This window comes from Nannospalax galili, unplaced genomic scaffold (assembly GCF_000622305.1).
Source record: "Nannospalax galili isolate Female #2095 unplaced genomic scaffold, S.galili_v1.0 scaffold1601, whole genome shotgun sequence".
Lineage (NCBI taxonomy): Eukaryota > Metazoa > Chordata > Mammalia > Rodentia > Spalacidae > Nannospalax > Nannospalax galili.
Window position 1 is genome coordinate 46166 of NW_008344661.1, and position 19962 is coordinate 66127.

At 41.8% G+C, this 19962-nt stretch overlaps 1 protein-coding gene and 1 pseudogene across 1 annotated transcript in view; both read left to right on the plus strand.

Annotated features, from left to right (window-relative positions):
- The window catches only part of LOC103740343 (CD109 antigen), a gene marked incomplete at its 5' end in the record, with an annotated part of 57947 nt that overhangs the window by 31946 nt on the left and 6039 nt on the right, over positions 1-19962 (plus strand). Inside the window, 8 exons of the mRNA XM_008840928.1 lie at positions 2486-2567; positions 4893-5121; positions 6617-6782; positions 8184-8371; positions 8787-8942; positions 11107-11172; positions 14475-14614; positions 17960-18107. Coding sequence (XP_008839150.1) covers positions 2486-2567; positions 4893-5121; positions 6617-6782; positions 8184-8371; positions 8787-8942; positions 11107-11172; positions 14475-14614; positions 17960-18107 — 1175 coding nt within the window. The remainder of the gene's footprint in view (positions 1-2485; positions 2568-4892; positions 5122-6616; positions 6783-8183; positions 8372-8786; positions 8943-11106; positions 11173-14474; positions 14615-17959; positions 18108-19962) is intronic.
- LOC115071680 lies at positions 4520-4614 on the plus strand (annotated as a pseudogene).

Here is a 19962-nt window from a genome sequence, read left to right on the forward strand (position 1 = left end):
TGCTTTGCTGGAAACGTATTTCAGGTCCAGAGTTTTCTGGTGTAGTCTTTAGAGTGTTTATAGTAAAGGGCTGTGTCGTCTATAAATAGGGTCCTCTGGCTGCTTTCTTTCCTTTCTGTTTGCTTTAATCTCCTTCTCTTTTTGGATTGCTCTAGATAAGACTTTGAGTACTCTATTAATAAGAACACAGGAGGGACCCCCTTTTCTCTTCCAGGTTCAAAGGAAATGCTTCCGGTTCTTCCTCATTTAGGATAATGCTGGCTGTAGGTTTGAGGTATGTGCCTTTATTGTGCTGAGTTGTTTCCTTCCATTCCTGGCCTCCTCAGTCTATTTCTATGTTGCACTGCACTTATTATAGTGTATGTATTGAACCAACTTTGCATCACTGGGATGAAACCAGCTTGATTATGATGTATGATCTTAATATATTCTTGATTTACAATTATTTTGTTGATCATTTTACATCCAATATTAATCAGAGAAACTGATCTATAGTTTTCTTTTTCATATGTGTTTTGATCTGGTTTTGTATTAGGGTAATGCTGGCTTTCTAGAGTGAGTTTGGTAGTGTGTGTGTGTGTGTGTGTGTGTGTGTGTGTGTTCGTGTGCAACAGTTTGCGGAGCATTGGTGTTCATTCTTCCTTAAGGGTTTGGAATTCATCACTGAATCCATTTGATCCTGGCTTTTCTTTGTGGGGAGACATTTTTCAAAAATATTTTTTCTTCACTATTTTTATTGAACTTTTGTTCATTTCATACATCTTAATCATATTTAGACTCATCTCCCCTCTCTGCACCCTTCCATACCCCCCACCAGATTTCATGCATTCTGTCATATCTTAATCATAGTTAGACCCCCTCCCCTATCTGTTCCTCTCCTTACCTTCCCACTGGATTTCACGCATTTTGTTATATATATATTAAGGCCTATCAAGTCAAGTTTGTGTTCCCAGATGTCCCTCAGTAGAGCCTGGTCAACCTATCTAGCGTCAGTCCTGAAAGAAGACCTGACTCTCCTTCACTCAATAGTGATCAGCTTCTTACCCACTTCCTCATGTCTATGCTGGAATTTTTTCTGGTTTGAGCTTGCAAAGGACTTGTGCATGCTGTTACCATTGCTGTGAGTTCATATGAGGAACTGACCAGCTGTCTGGAAAACTCTTTCTTTGTGGTCATCCACCACCTCTGGCTCTTGCAATCTTTCCACCCCCATTTCCATGACGATCCCAGAGCCTTGGGGGACAAAAGTTTGATATAGGTAGGCTATTCAGGGATAAGCACTTTGTAGCCGCTTGCCCTCCGCATGTTGGTCAATTGTGTGTTTCTTTGTTAATCACCATCTGTTGCATAGGAAACTTCTCTGGTGAGAAGTGAGAGATGCATTCATCTATAGGTATAAAAATTAGTCATTAAGAGTCAGTTTAATGTGATCACTATTTAGTAGAAAACTAGTATTAGGTTCTCACCTGTGTCCTGTGATCTGTTTAGCCTTGGGTCCTAAGCCTAATAGCAATGTTAGGTATGGGGTCCATCCTAGGACGTGAACCTTAAATTCAGTTAGAGTGATTGGTTAATCCCATAATATTTGTGTCACTACTGCACCAGTGGGCTTATCTTGCCAGGCAAGTTGTTGTAGTTCACAGCATTCACAGCTGAGTAAGGCTGATGATGATTTCTTCCTTCAGGTAGCTTGCATAGTATGCTTAGAACATTAGTCTAGGAAGGATTAGACAGGGTGGGGATTGGGAGGGCAGAGCAGAGGAGAAGGGAATATAGGCATGGATAAGTAATGCGAAAGGTCTTTAGAAAAAGCCATATGGAAATCTACCATTATGGAAGCTTCTTAAAGTATATACATATACATAATAAAATAAATTAAAGGGAGTTATCCTATAACACGGGGATATTGAGCTTTCTAGACATCCTAGGTTAATAATAATAATAATAATAATAATGATGATGATGATGATGATGGTGATAAACCCCAATGCCAGGAATGGACTCCCTCTCTATAGGAGCTGTTGACCATGGGTCCCATAGACCTACAAACAATATTGGCCATTGCCCCTGCTCTTGGTTATCCATCAGAACTGGATGGTAAGACTCTGACACCACATGAACAGTAGAACAAACAAGGAGAGATCAAGCTAGTGCTGACTTCAGAGCCTCATCTTACTTTTTTTTTTTGAGAGAGTGTCTCACTATGTAGGCCAGGATGGTCTCAGAGAGATCTGCCTGCCTCTGTCTCCTGAGTGCTAGGATTAAATGCATGTGCCACCACACTCAGCTGTAAAAGTCTTTTGATATTACTCTTCTTCTTCATCCCGTGTGAAATGTCCTGGTATTTTATATTTCTGTATCACTCATCACAGACAGTACTTACTATCCAGTCTTGATTGATGTTGTCTTCACTCCTCTTCTCTGCCAATGGCCCTCAACATGAAGCCATAGCAAGTTGGTTAAACATGGATTTCTGTATCTTCAGGTTACCAAAGGGAGCTTCTCTATCAGAGGAATGATGGCTCTTTTAGTGCTTTTGGGAATGATGACCCTTCTGGGAGCACTTGGTAAGTGTTTTTCCAGTTAAAATGGTCCGTACTGGGTGTTTACTCGTCACTGGCTGTGGAACTGACAGGCCTGCCTATATGTGGACATAGCAGCTGATTGTTCAAGTCAGGCTTTACGAGTTTATCTTTTAAAAGTATGATTCTACAACATTTGCAAATCAAATGTTCTTTAGCAAAGATAAATCATAATTTCCCCTTTGTTTGTGGGAAAAACAGCAAGAAGAGTACTTTATGATGATGATACAAATGACAAGAAAATATTGCTACTGTGGCGTTTTTTCCATATCTGATTTATTAGAGCAAGTGTTTTGTTAAAACAGTCAATGTGATTTCTTTAAGATCGTATTTCTTGAAAAATAAACAATGATGGAATTAAGCAACGAACATCCAGAGTTTCCTCCTGAGTCAAGTCTCCATGCGGCATATTTTGGGCAATTAATCTTTCTCCTTGTTCTGTCTGCCATGGCCTCACTTCAAGGACTCGGGGAGATGAATTCCTCTGTATACTTAAAGTCAAAGAGTCCTGGATATTATTGAACCTTATTGATGCTTACCACATTAACCTTTTATGAGACAGATTTTCTCTTGTCAGGGGTCAGATCCATAAATAGATTGCTTGATTTTGTTGTTTGACAAAGCACTTTAATATAGTGTTCTTGCTGGGTGTGATGGCTCATGCATCTAATTCCAGTGTTTGGGAGGTGCAGTCAGATTGACTGAGGCCAGCTTGGGCTGCATAGCGAGACCCTATCTTATCCCTCTTCTCCTTCCTCCCAAATATAGTGTTTTGTATCAAGTTTAACATTTTCTTTTTCTGTAGTGTCACCTCATACAATAAATAGTAGACTTCGTGGGCCACAAGGGGCCTCCGTTGTACAACCTCTCTTCCTGCCTGACTTCCTTCTGCCTTCCCCCTTGTGTCCCTTCCTTCCCCCTTTCTCCTTCCTCTTTTTCTCCCCCATACCTTCTCCCCTCCCTCCTCCCTCCTCCCTCCCTTCCTTTCCCTCTCCTCTCCTTTTTCCTATCCCTGCCTTCTACTCTCCTCTTCTTTTCTTCATTCTCTCTCTCCCTTTAAAAATCATTCTTAGGGAGTCGGGTGTGATGACACACACCTTTAATCCCAGCACTCCAGAGGCAGAGTCAGACAGTTCTCTCTGAGATCAAGGCCAGCCCGGTTTGCATAGTGAGTTCCAGGCCATGTGGGGTTACAGGGAGTCCTTGTCTCAAAAAAAAAAAAGAAAAAAAGAAAAAAGAAATCCTAAGGGCTGGGAGATGGCTCACTGGGTAAAGTGCTTGCCATGCAATCTTGGGGACTTGAGTTTGGATCCCCAGAACCCATGTAAAAAGCCAACTTTGGCAGTGGTGTGTGCCCATAACCCCAGCCTTGTGGGGGATGGTGGAGACAGGTGACCCTTGAAGCTCGCTGGCCTGCTGGGGGACATCTTAGTCCAGGTGAGGAACTTCAGGTTCAGTGAGTGATCCTGTCTAAAAGAAAGGTGGGAGCTACTGAAGAGAGACATCTGCTATTGAGACACCTGCTGTTGAACTTGAGCATTCACACATGTACACAGCACACCCATACAGAGCACACATTCACAGAGACACACACCCAGACACAGAGACACATACAAATCATTCTTAGGTGTTAGTGGCAGGTGGTGAATGTGTACACATGTGGGTCTGGAAGATTTGACCAGAGCCTATAGGAGAGAAAGCTATCCATTTCCCTCAAAGTATTAAGTTTGCTTGTGAACTCCAAATACTTCACGCACAGCTTTGGACTGAGCAAAGTGTGTATGGAATCTTCTTTGGTACACGTCTAGAGCAGTCAAGGGTGTGTTACCTTAGGCAATTTAACTATCTTGGAAAGCCAAATGCTCAATAAGGGGCTATAAAATATGGGGATAGATTTACACACACACACACACACACACACACACACACACACACACGCACGCACACACACACAATTGGAATGACACAGAGAAGATTGACATCATCCCTGAGCAAGGATGACATGCGAATTCATAAAGTGTCCCATATTTTAAAAAATGACTGGGTGACTCCTAAGTTCCTTTTCAGACGTGGCGTTCTGTGAGTCAACGTGGAGTTTCTCAGCTCCTCAAGTGAAAGTCAGGCCGTCCGCAGAGACAGGTTTTCCGTCTCTTTGTTCTCTTCCTTCCTTTCTCCGCCTTCTTCAGAAATTCCGCCTCTGATGAATTTTCAGGTGGGGAATGTGTTTTCTTTTTGCATCCTCAGTGTGATGTCGAGGACTGGAATGTTTAAATGCTTAATGTTTATGTGCTTCTCCCCTCTTTTACCAAGGTTGTCAGCTTTTGTTTTAAGATGTTTCCTCGAAGCTGATCCTTATATAGATATTGATCAGAACATATTGCACAGAACATATACTTGGCTCAAAGGATACCAGAAATCCAATGGTGAATTTTGGGAGCCAGGAAGAGTGATTCACAGTGAACTTCAAGGTGGCAGTAAAAGCCCAGTAACACTCACGGCCTATATTGTGACTTCTCTCCTGGGATACAAAAAGTATCAGGTATTTAATCTTTGATAACTTCAAGGAAGGTAGACCTTGATGTGTCAGATATGTGTCTTGAAGCCGAAAGTGCTTCATAATTTTGCGTTGCATTTGAAATCTGCATTTGGATAGTCCCGGGCTCTGCATTTGTGGTCACAATCCAAAATATGAAGACAAAAGTAATTACAAACTCTTTCAGAGAAGACAAAGGAATTCTCCAATACTTTAAAACACACGTACTGCACTTGCTTTTGGTAATATTAATATTTCATTGTTAGGGGAAAGAATATAGTTTACAATTGGGAATGTGTTTCCTTGAGGTGAAGGGTTTTTATTTTTTTATAGTGAGAGGGATTGAACCCAGAGTGTTCAAGTTCCCTACCACTGACTATGTCAGCCGTTTGAAGGATTTAAGAAAAAAAAATTTCTAAACTTTTAGAGAACAATCCCTGTGAGTATCTGTTAATCGAGAAAAGTACACCTGCTTCTGAAAGCCTCTGGATTGGGCTTAGGGGTGTGGCTAAGAATGACTGTGGATGGAAAGTTATGCTAATTGTCTTCATTTTGCCTCAGAGCTCTCCTGATGCCTTATTGCTTATTGGACTGTGTTTCACAAAATCAACAGCTGTTCTCTGCTAGGCTCCCACAGTGTTCCGATCTAGTACATGCCAGACAAAGTTTCCCCTGAGCTTCGACATTCAAGTCCTGAAATTATGTATGAGAAATATCTTTCTGAAGTTGTGTTTTCTTCTGCTATTAGGGTTTATGATACTCACTGGATAAACAATTACAGCAACTCTGTTTTGTTTCTTATCCCCAAAGAATAGCGCCTACTCAATTACAACAATTGAATAGTACTATTATTTTCCAAAATATGTACCAGATCTTTCAATGACAGTGAGTGTTGTTGATTCCTATTGCCTGAAATGAGGTCAGATACTTAACAGACACTGGGATCATTTTGTTTCTTTTTTAAATTGAATTTTTGAGATTTTTGTACAATATATTTTAATCATTTAGACCCTCTCTCCTATCTGCACACCTTTAATAGTCCTCCCTCCACTGGATTTTATGTACTGTGCCATTAATATAAGATCTGTTGAGTTAAGTTTGTGTCCACAAATGAACTTTAGTGTGTAGCCATCCTCTCGACCCTGGCTAACCTAATGTCACACCCTTAACGAAAATCAACTTCCCCCTTCCAGTAGTCAGTGGTTGCCAGTAGCTGCTCAGCTAAGGTTGGGCTTCTTCCCCATCTCCCCACTTCTATGCTGGGCTTTTGTCTGGCTTGAGCTTGCATAGGTCTTGTACATGCTGTCACCGTTGCTGTAGTTCATGGTAGTAACTTTTCACTTGTCTGGAAAACTCTGTTTCCTTGTGCTCACCCACCACCCCTGGCTCTTACAATCTTTCTGCGCCCTCTCCCGACTGGAATCATTCTTTGGGTGGATGTTTCAGTGTACCTTTTGTTTACATATATGGTGTAGTAACATATGTATGTTTTTCTTTCAAGCCTAATATTGATATACAAGACTCTATCAAGTTTTTGGAGTCTGAATTTAACAGAGAAATATGGGACAATTACACTTTGGCTCTTATAACCTATGCACTGTCCTCAGTGGGGAGTCCAAAAGCCCTGGATGCTTTGCGCATGCTGACTCGGCATGCAGAAAGGGAAGGTAATGTCTGGGCCCCAACTGAGCTTGCTAGATTGTTATGGAATGTGTGTGAGAAAATATGAAGTTATTTGCATTTGTGTTTTTGGAATGAGATGAAGAATGATGCATGGGCTTGAACGTTATATTGTTTCTAGGCTCCCCAGGGGCTGTTTATAGAACTTAAGGGCCTGGGCATCTTGTAGATGTGTTCTGCCTTTGAGTTTCTCTTTGAGTTGTTACCTTTTGAGTTTCTGACATCATTTCTGATTTGAAAGAAGTGTTACTACCCCCAAAGTCTCTATAGTCAGGGATTAATGTTTGTGTCTTGGGGTGAATTGGTGGGCATAAGTAACTTTAGAGAGAATCCACTGATTTAAACAATTCTGTTCATTCAAAAACGATAACTGGGCCAGGCATGGTGGCACGCACCTTTAATCCCAGCACTTGGGAAGACAGCAGTGGATCCCAGCACCCGCACCAGGCTGCTCATAATAGCCTGTAACTCCTGCTTCAAGGGATCCATTGCCCTCTTCTGGCCTCTGTGACCACCACCATACGTGTGCTTGCATGTGTGCTGTGCATGCTGCCCCAGTGATAAAAATAAAAATAAATCCTTAAAAGAAAAGAACGGATAAGTACAGAAAGTGCTTAGTGGTCTGACTGTAGAAACTGTGATATTACTAATTTAGATTTAATCCTTGTTACCAATTCCAGGCTTGAGGACCATCTAACTATTGCATAGAGACTGAAGTGAAACGTTTGTCCTGTGCTGGGCTGTGTGATAGTCACTCCACATTCCATTGATGTGAAGTCACCATCTATGTATATGAGAGGAAGGTGGGGGGGTTCCACCCGGGACAGTCTGAGGGGTAGAGCAGGATTAGCTTCAGGAAGGGTGTTGTCTGGCATCCCTCATTTTTCCTTGGGGGCTTAGAATTTGAGTTTGTAACACCGTCTTTCAGAAGAGGAGAAAGGGAGAGGCTTCCAAGAATGTGAGAGCTGGCTAATGATGCATTCCCAGAGCATAGTTCTTTCCCAAGTGTTCTGAACTATGTGCAAGATGACCTGGCCAAATAAGTTATATGTATTATTTTCTGGAATATGCTATTTCTCCCTTTTATTTTATAAATGTTTAGTCTTGAGCCAAACATATGGAATTTCCCTTGGGAAAAATATTTTAATCAAAGCATCCATCCTCAAATGCAGGCAATAAAAAAGGATGAAAATTTATAAGTTGTTATAGTTTAGAAAGTAACATGTATAATTACACAGTTCTGTGTGTTTATCTATGCCTGTACTTGCTAGTGTGTATATATATGCTTTATTTGCTGGTCAAATAGAACTTGGACTAGTATGAAAATATGTAATGGTATAAAATGTAATGTTTGGTAGTTGATCAGAATGTTACTGCTTTTCTCTCAGGAGACATGCAGTTTTGGGTGTCATCAGCACCCACCCTGTCTGAGTCCTGGCAGCCGCGCTCCCTGGATATCGAGGTTGCGGCATATGCTCTGCTTTCACACCTGCAGCACCAAGTTTCTGAGGGAATCCCAGTGATGCGGTGGCTAAGCAGGCAGAGGAACAGCCTGGGAGGTTTTGCATCTACCCAGGTGACAGTTTTTCCTTTAAAAAAATACATTTTTAATAAATGAGAAGAATGTGGTTGCTTTCTCATGTAGTCATAAATTTACTTCAATTAAAAGTTCAGTAACCCAAGTCAAAGGGTTAAGATAGTTTTTTTCTCATTTGAACTTCATATCTGATATTTACATGAAATAAACGAGTTTCTCATCTGTATTAGTTATTTTTTGTCTATGATAACTGATTTAAGGACAGATGCTCAGTTCTGTGCTGTAATAGTTTTTTGAGCGTCTTATGAACTTGAAGTCAACCAGTTCAAAGACCACTGAGAGAGCGCTGTGCTCTCAAGGTGGGTGGATAAGCATGGTTTTCTAAACGGCTGATTTTTTCCTCTAGAGATTTTGTGTATACCTACATGCACAATCATTTTTCTTCTTTCAATAGGATACCATTTTAGCCTTAAAGGCCCTCTCTGAATTTTCATCCTTAATGCATACCGAAAATACAAATATCCAAGTGACTGTGATGGGACCTAGCGCATCAAGACCTGTGCAGTTTTTGATCGACACTGAGAACCGCATTCTCCTTCAGACGGCAGAGGTTTGAACAGGGGCGACTATTTAGAATCCACGTAGAAGGGCCTTCATTCTGGAATACTGCTCTCTACTAACTTCAGAAAAGAGCTGCTCCCAGGGCCCTGCAGAGATTGAGGAGGAATGTCCTCCTTTGGTTGAATTTCCTGAACTCAGGGAAGGTGGAAGGGATGGGAACCTTCGGAAAGATGAGTAGAAAAGGAGGAAACATACACTTTCACATCGGGAAAGGGATAAAAACCACCAAATCCCAATTTTGTGTAGACACTGTGCTAGGTCACTGAACCTGTGCTCCATTCCTTCCTCAAGCCAAGCATTTTCCCCACTATTTAACATGCGAGAAAGTAGGCTGAGAAGCCATGCTGCTAATAACAGTAGAGCAAGGATTTGAACCCATGACCCCGAAGACTATATTCTTTTTAGCTATACCACTGGTCCTCTTAGGAGAATTGTTAGAGCCAGTAGAAAAATTATTACTGTATTATTAGTATTGCATTTCCCCCCATTTTTCTGAGGATTGGTTTTGCTCTATAGCTCAGGATGGCCTAGAATTCACTGTTGTAGCCCAGGCTGGCCTTGATCTCATGATTTTTCTGCCTCTGCCTCTGGAATGCTGGCATTACAAGCATATACCAATACACCTGACTGAAATTCTTACTTTAAACTTCAAAAAAGGGTTATGCTAAGACCTAAGGGTTACGCTTTCTCCCCTTGGAAACTGAAGAAAAGGGATAATGGCGCTGGAATAGAAGGCTAAAGCTAGACACGATGATGAAATGCTCCCTTGTGTCCGTGGTCAGTGCTCATGGTCAGTCAGGTGCTGACTCAGGGAGCTTGGAGGCAGGCATGCTTCAACCCCAACAGGAGGATGACTCTGGGAGAAGCATTGGTGTGCCTTCCCAAAGTCTTGGGCTAAGGGAGTTTGGAGAGCATACATCCTTCACCTGGTTGATGAACAGCCCTAATTTGGGTCCAGGCAGAGCTCCTAGCACTGTGGTGGGGTGTTTCTTCTCCTAGCACTGTGGTGGGGTGTTTCTGCCTCTCCTAGCACTGTGGTGGGGTGTTTCTTCTCCTAGCACTGTGGTGGGGTGTTTCTTCTCCTAGCACTGTGGTGGGGTGTTTCTTCTCCTAGCACTGTGGTGGGGGTGTTTCTCCTAGCACTTGGTGGGGGGTTTTTTCTCCTAGCACTGCGGTGGGGGGTTTTTTCTTCCCTGAACCTGTGCTCCATTCCTTCCTCAAGCCAAGCATTTTCCCCACCATTTAACATGTGAGAAAGTAGGCTGAGAAGCCATGTTGCTAATAACAGTAGAGCAAGGATTTGAACCCATGACCCCGAAGACTATATTCTTTTTAGCTATACCACTGGTCCTCTTAGGAGACTTGTTAGAGCCAGTAGAAAAATTATTACTGTATTATTAGTATTGCATTTTCCTCCCTTTTTCTGAGGATCAGTTTTGCCCTATAGCTCAGGATGGCTTAGAATTCACTGTTGTAGCCCACGCTGGCCTTGATCTCATGATTTTTCTGCCTCTGCCACGCTGGCATTACAAGCATATACCAATACACCTGACTGAAATTCTTACTTTAAACTTCAAAAAAGGGTTATGCTAAGACCCAAGGGTTACGCTTTCTTCCCTTGGAAACTGAAGAAAAGGGATAATGGTGCCAGAACAGAAGGCTAAATCTAGACACAATGATGAATGCTCCCTTGTGTCCATGGTCAGTGCTCATAGTCAGTCAGGTGCTGACTCAGGGAGCTTGGAGGCAGGCATGCTTCAACCCCAACAGGAGGATGACTCTGGGAGAAGCATTGGTGTGCCTTCCCAAAGTCTTGGGCTAAGGGAGTTTGGAGAGCATACATCCTTCACCTGGTTGATGAACAGCCCTAAATGGTGGGGTGTTTCTTCTCCTAGCACTGTGGTGGGGTGTTTCTCCTAGCACTGTGGTGGGGTGTTTCTTCTCCTAACACTGTGGTGGGGTGTTTCTGTTTCTTCTCCTAGCACTGTGGTGGGGTGTTTCTTCTAGCACTGTAGTGGGGTGTTTCTGCCTCTCCTACACTGTGGTAGGTGTTTCTGCTTCCACATGGGATATAACACGAACTCTTTGCTACTTGGAAAACTCTGTATACAGAAAATTAGCCTCATTCACTTTTCTTCTCTCACCTTTTTTAGCTTGCAGTGCTGCAGCCAACTGTCGTTAATATTTCTGCAGACGGTTTTGGATTTGCTATTTGTCAGGTATGTATGTAATTTTTCAGTTAAATATGACTTTCGATAATAATTCTTTGTTTTGGAACATTGCTGTCTTCAACATAGATAACTTGTACAAAATAATTAATGACGGCCAGTGAGATGATTCAGCAGATAAAGGAGCTTGCTGCCAGACCTCATTTTGATTCCCAGGACCCACATGGTAGTTGGAGAAAACCAACTCCCTCATCTGCTCCCTGACTTCCACATCTGTGCATGGCATGCCCCCACTGCCCACACCCCATACACTTGTGAGGAAAATAAATAAGTGAAAATGTAATAAAATTCTAAATGATTTACTTTTATGACTTGGCAAGATACATTATTTTCTTTACTACAAAGTACCAGAGATGTTACGAACTACTGAGTAGACAGCAATTATGTGTCTTGACAGTCTACTTGGAAAGCATTTCTCGGAGGTTTACTTGCCTTTTGAAGGGATAGCCCAGGCTGCTCAAACTTGTGATCCTCCGGCCTCAGTCTCCCAGATGCTGGGATTAAAGGCATGCACCACCATGCCTGATGGAAATATATATTTCACTTATGAATTCTTAATATTTGTCTAAGAATATAAAGGTCAGTATGGCATTACACATTGTTTTTATGGAAAATGTATTTTTTAAATGTCAAACCTCATTAAATAGCAAATATTGTAATTAGAGCATGGTTTTGTGTTCCATGGTATAGGAAGAAAATAGAAACAAACCTGCTTTGGATGGTACTATAATTAAAATGGAAATAGGGGCTGGAGAGATGATTCAGCAGTTAAGAGCACTGACTGCTCTTGCAGAGGACTCACATGGCTGCTAACAGCTGTCTGTAACTCCAGTTCCAGGGGATCCAATGCCGTCTTCTGACCTCTGTGGGCATTGTCACCTTTACTTATTCTGCCTACTCTCCTCCAGTCCCCTTCCTTTTCCCCAATAGCCCAAAAAAAGTACTTTAAAAAACACTATGGGCTGGGCATTGTGGCACATGCCTTTAGTTTCAGCACTTGGGCAGAGGCCAGTAGGTCTCTGTGAGTTCAAGACAAGCCTGGTCTACATAGCAAGTTCCAGGACAGCCAGGGGCTACATAGTGAGGCCTGTCTACAAACAAACAAATGAACGAACACACTGGTACAATTACTTCTGTTGAGAGAATTGACATATTGATTAGTGGGGAAGAAATACCTTGTTAAGCAGATACAATTTGGGAATTTCCAAATAATTCTAAGATTTTGGGGGGAAGATTTCTTTTTTAATGTTTTCAATTATGTGTATGCATGTATATCTGTGTGGGGGTATGTGCACAGGAGGTCGGAGCTGTCGGAGTCCCTGGAGCTGTAGTTACAGGTGATTGTGAGCCGTCCAACATGGGTGTTGAGAACTGAGCTCTTGTTCTTCGCAAGAGCAGTACATGTTAATTGCTAAACCAGCTCTCCCGCCTACTTCTAAGACTTTTAAAAAAGGATTATTATTATTATGTCTGCTCTGTGTGTATATGTGGGTGCACATGTGCCACTGAGTATGTATGGAGCATGTATAGAGGTCAAAATTCTATCTTTGCACTGTGTTTTCTGGGAATTGAACTCAGTTCTCCAGGCTCATGCAGCAAGTGCTTTTACTGGCTGGGCCATGTCACCGGCCCTCCAAAAATTATTTTGCATGCTACTCAAGACACAGAAAGCATTTTTTAAAATTAAGGCAGAATAGTTATAGTGAAATGAAATGTTTCTCAGTGAAAGGGAAAGTGAATAATTTATATAGTTCTTTATTAAGAGCATGGGAAAATTCTCATTTCCAACTGTCCTTCAATACAAAAATAAATCCAAAAGTAAGCAAAACTGGAGACTTCTGTATTCTTTTTTTTGGTGGGGTCTTTTTGAGACAGGGCCCTCTAGCCCCAGCTGGCCTGGAACTCACTCTTAGACCAGGCTGGCCTTGAACTCACAGAGATCCGCCTGCCTCTCCCTCCAGAGTGCTGGGATTAAAGGCATGCGCCACCATACCCAGACTTAGCTGACATTTTATAAATGCTCTGGAAAAGGAGTGCAAAGAGAGCTCTCAGGCTTATGGTAAATGTTAATTTATTTGGGTAATAAATTCTAAGTAGTGGTGAATATATTCTTTTGAAGTTCTATGAGTGCAAAGTTGAGCTTCACTGTCATCCAATAAAACCCTAATACAGACAGGTGTCAGTCATTGCCCTCGTCACAAATGTAGTAGCCATGTTGATGACATCGATCTCTGAAGGGACAGCAGCCTGTCATGGAGGGAGGGGGATGAAGAGAACAGAAACTGCTCTCAGTTTACAAAACTGTTCTCCAGCTGCTCCAGGAACAATTTTAATTAATGTTATATTTAGTAATTAATTGTAGATTAAGAATAAGTTGCAAAATGTCCAGACTAAAATAATCAGAATTATGAAAGGGATGAAAGGGTGTGTGAGTTTATTTGTGGCAGGACAGAAAGATTAGAACTCTTAGATATGAAGAGTGAAGGCTTAGTGAGAGATTTTTTAAAGTATGTAAATCCTAGAAGGGCACCAGATGTTTATTTTGGGGGGGGTGGTGTGTGTGTGTGTGTGTGTGTGTGTGTGTGTGTGTATGTTTTTAGTAGATGTAAAGGGAAATTCAGTATCACATGGACCTTGGTTTGGAATAAGTGCCTGCATATTAATACTTAAATAGATCACATAGGAAATTTTGAGTGCATTCCTAAACTCCTGATTTAGAATCATTTTGAGAAAAATTGGTCTTCATGCTGCCCCAGTGTGCCCACAGCGCTTTCATAGCAGGGATGGCACAGAGCATGTGCTGGAAAAGACTTCAAATCCCTTTATCATCTTTGAAAAATGTTTGGTGATGAGGAAGAACTCTCAGTGGTTGAGAAGGTGATATTTTAGTTCTGATTTATCTTACTGGTTCCATTTGGGTGACAGAGCTTAGAAATTAGTGAATATTCTCAAGAAAATGAATGTTTTACATTCTTTGAGAAAACAGTATCCCATGAGCATCATACATACATACATACATACATACATATATACATACATAGCATTCTGTGACAGTTTGGAATATTACCTTATAATTTTCTCAATACAAATATTGGTGTTTATAGCAGCATTAGTTAATAATGATGCATTCTTAGCTAGTAAAGCTTTTTTTTCCCTAGTTTGAAGAATACAAATCTAATTGTATTTATTACAAAAAGAATCACTGCCTAATATTTAGACTGTGCAGTGATAGTAATTTATTGCTAACAACTTATTGCTACTTTATCATTTATGCTGATTTTCTATTATTGCAGCTCAATGTTATTTATAATGTGAAAGATTCGGGGTCTTTTAGAAGACGGAGATCTGTCAAAAATCAAGAAGCTTTTGATTTAGATGTTGATGTGAAAGATGAGAATGATGTTAATCATGTGAATTTGAATGTGTGCACAAGGTAGGTATCTGGTCAGATCTCTCCTTTATTTTTCTCCTTGTAGAACATAGATTTGAAGGTTTGATTCTGTGCAGTTGTCACATCATATCAATGAAGGGGCTATAGCCTGAAGTCATGTTTAAGCTTTTCTTAGACATGCTCAAAAATGTTTGTAAATTTCCCTGTATCTGTAACAAAATTGGATAGAAAAATATAAATTGTATTGATTAGTGTGTGTGTGTGTGTGTGTGTGTGTGTGTGTGTGTGTGTGTGCACACATGCGCGAGTGCGCCATGGTGTACACATGGGGATCAGAGAGCAGCTTTCTGGAGTTGATTCTCTCCTGCCGATTGTGGGTTGCGTGGATGGAACTGAGATCATCAGGCTTGCATGGCAAGCACTTTTACCTGTTGAGTCATCTAAGGATAAACTTTTAGGTGAGAACTCCATTGCTAGTTGTGGGATACCTCTCTAGGAGTTGTTGGTCTTTGAGGACCCCCCCAATATAGGTTATTGCCATTACTCTGTTGTTCACCAGAACTAGCTGGTAAGAGCCTATTGCTAAACATTTTGGTTATAAGACACAGAGAAATCAAGGGAGAACTGAGCTGGAAACTCCCTCCCTACTGGCTAGAATTGATTGTTCTGGAAGGTGCTATGCAGGCTGCCAGTGGAGAAAACTCCTCAATGATCTGACCCAACTCTAGATCATGTATGCTACAATACCGATGCTCCAGGCAAGACATGTCGACTGAGGAGGCAGAGGCAGCTGGATGTCTGTGAGTTAGAGACCAGTCTGGTCTACATTGTGAGTTCTAGGCTGGCAAGGGCTACATAGTGAGGCCCTGTCTTACAAACCAGGGAGAGAGGGAGAGAGGGGGAGAGAGAGGGAGAGGGAGAGGGAGGGAGGGAGAGAGAGAGAGAGAGGGAGAGGGAGGGAGAGAGAGAGAAGAGAGAAGAGAGAGACTAAGCTGACCCCAAACTTACTATGTAGTTAAGGATTACCTGCAATAGTGGCATGAGTGTTTGGGTAATAACTAATCACTTTATGATTGGATTTAGACGTGCTCCAAATGAAGAACTACACACTTAGTACTATAAATCTGGTCAAAAGCCTGTAAGTAAAAAGAAAAAGAAAAATATAAACTAATAAAAAATTCAGGCCTAATTTACGAAAAACTCTAATATTGTCAATCATATTTATAAAATAGTTATTTTTTATTTTTTCTGTTGAAATAATTTCATTTTGGGTTTAGATTTAGCTTTAAGTTTGATACTTTTTGCCCCCAAATTTTATAAGAAGATGCAAATCCAGCAAAAAGAGTAACAGTTGTTTTAGGTACTAAAAACGTTTCAGTTTAGAAGATTCTGGTCTTGGATAATTATAGAATAATTATGTCCTTGTAAGTGCAGCTCCCAGAAGAGGCTCTAAAATTGGCCTAATCCAAAGCGTCTGACCACAGTCCTGCTGACTTCACAGTAGGAAGTGAACTACCCTCTCCAGTGTCCTGGGTATTCTAGTGTCCGTGACTTCGAGAACAACTCTGAGAATGCTTGAATCGAGGCTTTGAGGTCTCTGCCTTTCCATTTTCTTCCCCATTGTTTGGTGTTCAACTGGAGGGTTCTGTCAGAATGCGCTGAGGAGCAACAGCCTGCTCTTTTCAAATATCTCAAAGCATTATGGTTGGACTGGAAGTCACTGATGCTCTGAGGTCGCCTCTGGGTGTTCATCCAGGTGCTCAACTTTCTTAGCTGTTGCCTGAACCCCATCTCCCTATTGCAACTGTCTGTTCTGTCTTTGGAGCAGTTGTCTGATTTTGAGGTGAAAATGCCTCACGTGTGTGCCCCATCCCTCCTCTTGGGCATTTTGACCAGCAGCAGGAGGTATCAGCATTTCTCCAGTGGCTTGCTGTCTTTCAGCCAGGAAGGAAACAGGACTTTGATTACTCTTTATTCGGCTTGCATTGATCTCTGTTCTAGAATGAAACATCAAGGTATTTTTGTTGCTGTCAGTAGCCATAGCCTACATGTGCTACAAGCTCCCATTCCAGGCCCTGGGCAAAACACTGCATGTATTTCATTTAGGCCTTGCTATACGACTTCTATATGGTAAGCTTTTCTCTTACGCGTTCATGCATGCATTCATTCATTTATTCAAAACAGCAGTTGAAAATCCTCTGTGTCTCACAGTGTCAGGTATGGGAGATGATGATGAGGGAAGTTCCAGAGCTCTCCCCCTAGCTAGTGCTCCTTCCCAGAGCCTTTGGTTCACCAGGGCTCTTTGACGAGGTCTGACAATACAGCCTGCTTTGTACTTTTAGTATTTATGCAGATCGGCTGTAATTTTGCTCACATACAAACACCTCTAATTTCAATGCAGTTACTAGTTTTCAACAGCATCTATTTTGGCTGAGTGTATCACCCAGCACACGGTTTTCCTTTCTTTGGCCTGCCGAGCCAGCCGACCTCCAATTGTACTGTCTGGCTTTTCAGTCAGGCATGTTCGGCAGCTGGCAGCTATGCAGCCCATGCTCTAAAAAGCAAGGCTTTCTAATAGCCTTTTTTTTTGCTTTTGTCATTTAAAAGGACAACCAGAAATTACTTAGTAATACGTTGACCCTTTTATTTTGCAGGCAGACTTGTTTCCGTAACCACAGAGGGGTCTTTCTGCCCGACATGGCAGGCTCTTGCCTCCTATTCATTTATAAAAAGATTTATTTTCAAGGAGACAAAATATCGTTGGTGCCCTTGGTACTCACACCGCATCCATCAGGTGCCAGGGACGCCAGTAGCGTAGCTTTCCGAGGCTGTAGTTCTCTCAAGGTGGCCGAAGAAAAGAAGATGTGCTTAGCCAGGAGAGCAAAGGGAGGCCTCCCAGCAGCGGTCGTCTCTCTCTTCTCTCTCTAAAAGCAGATAGGGGAAGGCTGCCAAGGCGCAGGCTGGAGTCCGCCGCTGCTGGGATGCTCTCTCACCGCTTTCGGGCTTTCAGCTGGAAAGTGTGGTGCTGCCAACTTTCGAGAGACTGTCAACCTTCTGAGAAATGTTTGGTTGAGAACCGGTACAAAACATGGCTAGAATCTGTTGAAAGGTGGTGCTGTACCCGCTGCAACGCGCAATCACCAGCCTGCTCCATCCAGGCGCTTCCCTTCTCTGTCTGAGGAACGACTGTTACGATGTCACATGTCGTTGAAAGTTACAAGAACATCACAGATAAAAGACAAGGATAAACCCTTAAAATTTTTTATAGTGATTTTATTTGAGCTCAAACAGTATTTAGCGTAACATTTGATAGTTTTAATTTTTGCAGAGCATTTGCCGTAAGTTTGTCCTGAAGCGTTTCCTCTCTTCCTCGTCTGTTTGCTGTAGGTTTTGGGGCTCAGAGAGGAGTGGGATGGCCCTTATGGAAGTCGGCCTTCTCAGTGGCTTTACTGTACCTTCAGATGCAATTCCTCTGAGTGAGACGGTGAAGAAAGTGGAACACGATCATGGAAAACTCAACCTTTATTTGGATTCTGTAAGTCGTAGGACATCTCATAAAGATAAGTTTTGGCAAAGGTTCTGTGTACTGTGTTAAAAAAGACTACCTTCTTGTAAGAGTGTTTTCTTACCTCATTATTTCAGCTTTTTTTGTGTCTTTGAATGATTTTAACATGGCAACCTTATGTTTATCTCCACTAAAAAGACATCACTGGGACCAGGGAGGTGGCTCTGTGGGTGAGAATGCCTGATGCACCTCAGTTTGAATCGCTGGCACCCCAGTAAAAAACTGGAAGTAACCACATCTGCCTGTAATCCCGGAGCTGTGGAGAGAAGAAGCAGAGTGTTGCTGGGGCTTACTGGCTGCCAGCCTAGCTCCAGGTTTCGTGAGAGGTTCTGTGTCACAGGAACACCTGGGGAGCGACGGAGTAGCACACCCAATGTTCCCCTCTGGCCTCCACATGCACGGACACATATACCACATACACATACACCACACACCTGTACCATACATGCATACACTCACACATATACACAAAAAAATTTCAGTAAGATAGCACTATGAAATTAGTGAGTTACAATGAACGTGGAGCCCATGTTTCAACTCTTGGCAGTATTTCCGGTACTATTGGGGTCCTCAGAAAGTTCTTGCCTGTGCCTTTAACTCTGTGGTATAATTTGAGGTCAGGTATTGTGAGGTGGTCAGCATTATTATTTTATTTTTAATTTTTGGTCTTTTTGAGTCAGGGTCTCCTCGTAGCTCCCACTGACCTGGAACTTGCTATGTAGACCAGACTAGCCTTGAACAGGGGTCTGCCTGCCTCTGCCTCCCAAGTGCTGGGACTAAAGGTGTGCTCCACCACGCCCATCCGGTCAGCTTTGTTTTTTCTGCTTAGGTTTATTTTAGTGATTCGTGGTCTTTTATGTTTCCATATGAATCTTAAGATCGTTTTCTCTAGTTGTACACATGTCATTGAAATTTTGTTGGGAATTTCTTTCAAACTGTAGAGTGCTTTTGACAATATAGATATTTTCACAATAGTAATTCTGCCAATCCTTGAGCATGAGAGTGCTTTCCAACTTCTAGAGTCTTGTGTTTCTTCCTCCAGTGTCTTAATGTTTTTATTGTAGAGGTTTTTCACCTGCTTGATTATATTTATTTCTAGTTTTGTTTAGAATCTACGGTTAATGGGATATTTTTCCCAATTTCTTCCCTAGCAAGTTCATTACTGGTATATACAAAACCACTGATTTTTCCATCTTGCTTTTGTGTCATCTGCTTTACTGAAGGTGTGTGTCAGGGTGAAGAGTTTTCAGGTGGAGTCTTTAGGGTCTTTACAATAGGATCATGTTACCTGAAAATAGGGACACCTTGACTTCTTTTTTTCGTGTCTTTATTCCTTTTGTTTTTTCTCTTACCACTTAGCTAAGACTTTGAGCACTGTGTCAAGGCACGGGGAGAGTGAGCACCCTTGTCTCACCCAGATTTCAGAGGAAAGGCTTCCATTTGGCAGCCTGTTGGTTGTAGGTGTGTCATGTATAGCATTTATTCTGTTGAGATATGATTCTTCTAGTAGTAATTTCCTGAGGACTTTTATCCTGGAGGCATGTTCAACTTTGTCAGAGGTCTTTTCTACATGTATTGAGATAATGGTGTGATTTCTGTCCATAAGTCTGTTTATATTCTGTATTACATGTACTGATTTGGATATGTTTAAGCAACCTTGCGTCCCTGGGATGAAACCAACTTGAATGTGATATATGGTTTTATTATTGTGCTCTTGAATTTCATTTCATTTGTATTTTGTTGAGATTGTTTGCATTTTTGTTCATTGGGATATTAAATTGGTGTATAGTCTCTCTCTCTCTCTCTCTCTCTCTCTCTCCCTCTC